The sequence below is a fragment of the Labeo rohita genome, chromosome 5 (assembly GCF_022985175.1).
Source record: "Labeo rohita strain BAU-BD-2019 chromosome 5, IGBB_LRoh.1.0, whole genome shotgun sequence".
In the NCBI taxonomy this organism is placed as follows: Eukaryota; Metazoa; Chordata; class Actinopteri; order Cypriniformes; family Cyprinidae; genus Labeo; species Labeo rohita.
In genome coordinates this window covers 9242234-9249289 of record NC_066873.1, presented here as the reverse complement: position 1 = coordinate 9249289, position 7056 = coordinate 9242234, and the positions used below count along the sequence as shown (strand labels likewise).

At 32.8% G+C, this 7056-nt stretch overlaps 1 protein-coding gene across 1 annotated transcript; it reads right to left on the bottom strand.

Annotated features, from left to right (window-relative positions):
* Nucleotides 1-736: 736 nt before the first annotated feature.
* On the bottom strand, nt 737-5401 carry atp6v1g1 (ATPase H+ transporting V1 subunit G1). Its single transcript, XM_051109227.1, has 3 exons — nt 5201-5401; nt 4335-4435; nt 737-1493 (listed from the first exon to the last, which is right to left on the bottom strand). Exons 1-3 carry the CDS (start codon nt 5280-5282, stop codon nt 1320-1322), a joined length of 357 nt encoding a protein of 118 aa, XP_050965184.1. The 5' UTR covers nt 5283-5401; the 3' UTR covers nt 737-1319.
* Between the last annotated feature and the right edge of the window lie 1655 nt (nt 5402-7056).

Genomic DNA, 7056 nt, shown 5'->3' with positions numbered 1-7056 from the left:
AAACGACTACTATTTTGACGAGATTTCCACAGAATGCTATGTATCCAGCGAGTTCACAGTTCCCTGAGACATTCCACGTGATGTGATGCAAAAAAAAAAAAAACTTCCTTTGCCACATGGCAAGTAAAACGTGATGTTGACAAAGATTTGTTAGTATCTTTACGCGTTAGCAATGTGTAATGTTTTTTCTTTGTTAGGACGATTATGCCCATAAAGCTTCTACGTGCACTTAACAACGAATAAAAATGTAAGTGTGAGTCTTTCAGGACCACAGAATTTCTTTTTTTTTTAAGTTCAAAGAAGAAATAAGCCATATAATGATATGTGTAGATACAACTTAAGTTGTAGATTTATAAATATAATTGTTTAACGTATTCAGGAAAGGTGTGGAGGACATTTCTCAATGTGCAATTAATATATTAAGTGACTACATCTAAAGTATAAAAGTTTATGGTTATATTATTTATGGTTATATTATGTTATAAACAGTGAATATGTTTTGGAGAATTTTTAAGATTTGGACAATATAGCTAAATAGCAACCTCTAGCGTTGGTACTCGTTTTATCTTTATAATATAGAAAGCCTTTGAACAGATCATATTTGTCAGAAATTTTTTAAAACATATTTAGATCTAAAGAATAGATCATAGTTTAGTAACAATGCACAATAATTGTGCTCAATCAGCATTGTCCTAAAGAAACAAGTGGAAGAAATTCTCATGGAAAACAGTGCGGATCCATTTGTACACAGACATTTATTACATTTTCACAGCAGGTTGAAATAGAGGAATGCATATACATATACAGAACAAGAGCGCAGAGAGGAAGCGTGGAGCTAATTTATTTACGAATACTACATTAGGATAATGATAATTATGAGCTTTGTCACAAAAGAGCCATCAAAAAATTATACTGTATACATCACTTAGATAAAACAAACAATCTGATTACTTATAAATTAAGAATGTAGCATCAAGATACAGACACTCATACAAACATTCACAAAGAAATAAACTCACTCTGGTAAACCGGACAATACTACAGTTAACTAAGAAAGCAGAGACAAAGACTCGCATTGGATCATATCAAAGATATATACGCAAACTATGAAACACTGCGGAAATGAGTATTAAAGTACCATGACCATTAAGTGGTTTATCTGTGCTGCTGTAAAGTAGATAAGGAGTGTATTGATAAGCAGTGTAGTCTAGCTATCTAAATATTAAGATTGTAACGTGATATGTCCAGTAGCAGTCTTTGTCTCAATGCTTTGTGGGCCTTTATGGATTGTAACTGATGTAGTGGTTGGACAGAGGTGTTTATCCAGCGACGCGGTAGTTGGCGTGGATCTCTGGCTTGATGTCGCACACCATCTTCAGCAGGTTTGCAAGCACAGCTTCCTTGTTCTGCTGATAGCTGCTCTGGATGCGGCTCATCTTATCCACAGTCTCCTTATCCACCTCTACAGCAGAGTTTCCATGGGAGCCTAGTGCCTGTGGGACCATGCAAAGAAACATTAACTTATTCATAACAAATACGAATGCACATGTATGTTTCTTTCAGTTACAATATGGTTTTTCTCAGTTTTGTCAGGGTTTCCCAACAAGCCGTGTGACCCCAAGAGGCTCATGATAGAACTGTGCAGACATTTTTTGAGATTACTGTAAGTGTAAAAAATTAACTATTTATTAGGGTTGTGACGATGAGGAAATTTCCCCACCGGTTAATCGACATGTGACAACACCGGTAATACCGGTATCACCGTGGGGGTGGGGGTTTCCTCTTTTCCTCTTTTTTTCTGCGTTTAAATAGCTTATAAATGCGTGCGTATTATACTTTCACTTTCAGTTTTGCGGGAATTGGCAATTCGGCGTCAATTGTTTGAATGGACGACAACGAAAGTACAAAAAAAAAAAAATTCACTGATATTAAACAGAACTTTTATTAACATAACGAAATAAAAAAACAACGCCATTCTCTTTCTGTAAATTCGACTCCTCTCGTTCTCCTCACGTGATAAATGAAATATGACGCAATGTAGCCATGTTCAGTTTTTAATTATAGTGCATGCTCTCGTCTTAAGTAAATTATTTAGAATTATATTTTCCATTTAATTCAAATAAATATTTAATAAAAAAACGAATACTTTAAAAAAAAAAAAAAAAAAAAAAAAAAAAAAAAAAAATGTGGGGACGGTGTCACGGTGGAAAAGTGATGTCACCGGTGTTGCGTCTTAAAACCGGTAACACCGTCAACACCGTCTATCGTGGCAAGCCTACTATTTATTGAACAATGATGTACACCATAGTGAAAGCAACAAATCATAGAGTAGCTATTCCTTCATTCTACTCTGATCTTACAAAGAAAAACAAAAATATTTATTAGATTTATTGTAAGGTTAAAATATTAAGTTAATTCTCAAGGGGCACTTAAAAGGAAAAGTCCACTTCCAGAACAACAATTCACAAATAATGTACTCACCCCCTTGTCATCCAGGATGTCTTTCTGTCTTCAGTCGTGAAGAAATTATGGTTTTTGAGGAAAGCATTTCAGGATTTTTCTCCATATAATGGACTTCATTGGTTGCCCCAATTTTGAACTTCCAAAATATAGTTTAAATGCAGCTTCAAAGGGCTCTTAATGATCCCAGCCGAGGAAGAAGGGTCTTATCTAGCGAAATGATCTGTAAATTTTTTTCGGAAATTTTTTTTTTTTTTTACTTAAGCACAAAAGCTTGTGTAACACAGGCTCTGGGATGCACGTTCACATACTATTGAATCACGTCGGAAGGTCACGTGAACATAGGCGGAACTACTGACCCAGTGTTTCCCAACCGAACGTGCAAAGACTAAGAAAGTGCAAATAAGTCAAACACTGTTTAGAAACAAAAAGGTACAACGATGACGGATGACGGAAGTTGTAGGAGAAAATAACATGGAGTTTTTTTGACATACTCCACCTTTTTGAGTCGGAGTACACAGACGATGAACTTGTGGTGATTCGAAGACGTGATTCGTAATAGCGATGGGAAGTTCAGATCATTTTACCGACTCTGACCTCTGAGTCTCGTTCAGCAAAATGAACAAATCTTTTTTTGAGTCATTTCGTTCATTTTAGCAAAATCAGATTCACATGACAGCCCCATAAGATGAACGAACGACTCGAAACAGGTGAACTAATTCCAGTACAGAACCTAATTGGATGTTGCACATGCGCGACTGAACAAATCACTCTCCGAGACAACTCGTTCTATGAATCATTCAAGAATGGGCATCCCAGAGCCTGTGTTACACAAGCTTTTGTGCTTAAAAAGTAAATTTTTATTTTGCGAGAACAATGACCGATCGTTCAGACCCTACTTCCTTGGGGGCACCAATGAAGTCCATTATATGGAGAAAAATCCTGAAATCCTTTCTTTAAAAACATAATTTCTTTACGACTGAAGACAGAAAGACATGAACATCTTGGATGACAAGGGGTGAGTAAATTATCTGTAAATTGTTGTTCTTGAAGTGGACTTCTCCTTTAAAGGACTTCCGGCATTTAAAAAAAAAAAAAACTTAAAATAAAGGCCCTTGTTTTAAAACAAACTTTTGAAAGACCTTTAGATTTTCTCACAGAAACCCATTAGAGTCTTTGTTTAAGAGTAATTTGGAGCAAAGAACTATTTTAAAAAACATTCAGAAAGACAAAGATATTGTAATGGCTTTAATGAGGAAAAACATTAAAATCCCATCAACCACTGCAAATGACTTAATAGAGAGAAAAAAAAATACATATATATATATTTTTTTTTTTGTGTGTGTGTGTGTGTGTGTGTGAGAGAGAGAGCATAGAGAGATGACATCATTCGCAGTGCTTCATGGGAGTGGGCGGATGCTAAAATGTCCTTTGTTTTGATTCTCTGATTGGTAGAGATTTTTTTAAAGAATCATGGGTAATGTAGTTTTTCACCAGCAATTTGTTAAATACAATTATTTAAAAATTACATTTAAATCATACAGTGGCTTCAACTAAAGCAAATCACCATATATCAACAAAAACGTAACTCACAGTAGGTCTAATCTTCCTTATTGTTACAAAACAATTCCCTTGTGGAGAAAAATAATTAGATTTTTACTCCAGGAACACAAGTGTTGCACTATATGGACAAGATTAAACTGGTGAAAGTTTTAAACTTATAATAGCAAGACATTATAACAGCCAATAACCAGGCACTGGAAGTCATAACAAAAGTATTCCAAAACAACTTTTGACAAGATTTTGCCATGTAAATACAAAAGTACTGAAATGGATACAAATGGATCCTTAAACCAAAAAGGAATAAATCTCACCGCAGCTTCCTTTGTCTTAAACTCTTTCTCCCTTTGCAGACGGTACTGCTCAATCTCGGCCTGTGCCTCCTCTTTGGCTTGCTTCAGACGACGATTCTTCCCTATTAAAAAAAAAAAACACAATGCTCATTATTGAAATAATACATTACTATAAGTGACACAAATATATAGGTTAAAAAACAGGAAAATAACGTCAAATATTGCTCTGCCAGGGAAATTCCTCTCTTATATGGGAAATGAGATCCACCAGTAGAAAAATCTCTATAAAAACAGGAACTAAATGAATGTTTAGTGAGTCAATGTCACTGTGACACTTGAGTAAAGGAGATATTTAGTAAACGTATAGTCATCATTTCCTTCATCTATAAAGAACAAAGATGAAACTTAAATATCGCACACTAGAAAAACAACAAGAAAGTGCAAAATTCCCCAACAAAACGACAAGCTGAAAGCCGTTAAAATGTGGTAAGGCAAAGCCTTCCGTTTTACTTCTTGTTTTAAACCTTTAACATCCTTAATGTGACTCAACCAAAAAGAATAATTTCGTTACATGTCATGTCATCAGATAGTAAATATTATCCATTATACAGGCTCTTCTACAGAGCTGTTAGCAAGTCTGTCACCCGAAAAAATGAACACTGGAAAAAAAAAACCATGAACACTTCATTGCCCAAATTTTGTCCACGTCATATATAATATGATCAAGGAAACGTCTTTTAAATTTAAATTCATTCATTCATTCATTTCCCCAGTTTGTTATTTTTATACATATATATATATATAAAACATCGGCAGTGCCTAGCTGGGCAGTTAGCATGTTAGCTAAGCGCTAGTCTGCAGCGATGACAAGCAAAACGGCAACTTACTTTTACGGGCTTCTGCGACCTTTTCTGCGGCTCGTTTCTCAGCCTGCAGCAGCTGCTGGATGCCCTGAGACTGGCTCGCCATGCTTCAGTACGGGATATAGTTGAAACACTATGGATGGAGACGTTTAGATGTCTGTATCTCCCGCAGTGGAGAAGGTCGAGTGAACGTCAGCTGACCGAGCGTCACACTGGTCCGCAGATGACAATCACGTGACTGCACGGGACCGTAGTGTGTAATAATTTAACACTTCCATTAGAGGGCGCGGGTCATTCACGCAGTGTATTTTCATGTTCACATGACGTCTTCATTTATTTGATAAAAATAAATAAACAAATAAATATGAAGAGTTCATTTGCAAAAACAGATAACTCAAATCTTAACAATTTTCAAAAATCATGCTTTTTCATTGCAAATTAATCTTAATCAAACTGCAGTTGAGTTATTTTGATTAAGTAAAAATAACTAACAAAAAACAGCTAACGCAATAAAACACAACAAAAACATGATAACATAATAAAAAACATAATGTTTGAAAATGTAAAAAATAGTCATCTGTTTTTGCAAATAAACTCTTTATATACATACATATATATATATATATATATATATATATATATATATATATATATATATACACAATAATTGTACAATAGTTGTAGTTTTTTATATAGTAACTTGTTATTACTTGTATAAAATAAATAAAAAATGTCCAGTTAAAGATTCATATTCAGCAGAGGCTAAATCGTGTAGAACTTACTTTTAAATAATTTTCACTTGTGACTTATTGATAATGTCTATGCTAGTTGTTACAGTAATCCTGTTTAAAATATTCTTCAAAATCTATTTTATTTCTCTTCTGGTTCATAAGTTCATCCTAGCTCAGCCCACAATTGCCTCTAGAATCATTACTGGCTTCTGTTTTACAGGCCTCTCCAGAGTTATCAAAAACTAAGAACATTTAAAAAATAAGTAAATAAATAAAAATAAAATAAACATTAACTGAGATTATTTATTTAACTACTTGCCACTATTTCTCATTTTTGTTTAGTCTAAATTAAAGTGCAAAGACAACTAAAACCAAACAAATTAAAACAAACTTAATAAAGATTATAGTTATATATATACTATTAATTAGTTATATATATATATATATATATATATATATATACTTTTAACTAGTTATATACACTACCGTTCAAAAGTTTGGGGTCAGTAAGACTTGAAATAGTCTTTAAAGTAGTCTCTTATGCTCATCAAGGCTGCATTTATTTGATTAAAAATATATAAAAAACAAAACAAAAAAAAAAAACAGTAATATTGCAAAATGTTTTTACAATATAAAATAATGTTTTTTATTTTAATATACTTTAAAATAGAATTTATTCCTGTGATGAAAAGCTGAATTTTTATCAGCTGTTACTCCAGTCTTAAGTGTCACATGATCCTTCAGAAATCATTCTAATATGCGGATTTATTATTAGAGTGATAAATGTTGGATAATATCAACAGCTGTGTTGCCAAATATTTTTTGGAACCTGTGATTTTTTTTTTTCAGGATTCTTTCATGAATAACAAGTTTAAAAAGTACAGTGTTTATTCAAAATATAAATATTTTATAACAATGTAAATTATTTATTATTAACTTTTAATAAACTTTTAATTATTAACTTAATACATCCTTGGTAAATAAAAGTATTAATTTCTTTAAAAAAAAAAAAAGAAACAATAAAAATGTACTGACCCCAAACTTTTGAACGGTAGTGTATATATAAATTAGTTATATATATAAAATTAATAAAAAATAAAACCAACTAAAATTAATCTTTCCATAGACTTCTATAGTTTTTATACTGAC

Bases quoted from the DNA above. Each gene is read 5' to 3' on its own strand.
- atp6v1g1 (XM_051109227.1), bottom strand. From the start codon at position 5,282: ATGGCGAGCCAGTCTCAGGGCATCCAGCAGCTGCTGCAGGCTGAGAAA. The intron at 4,436-5,200 runs GTAAGTTGCCGT...TTTTTTTAATAG, and splicing joins GGTCGCAGAAGCCCGTAAAA to GGAAGAATCGTCGTCTGAAG. The intron at 1,494-4,334 runs GTGAGATTTATT...ATGGTCCCACAG, and splicing joins TTAAGACAAAGGAAGCTGCG to GCACTAGGCTCCCATGGAAA.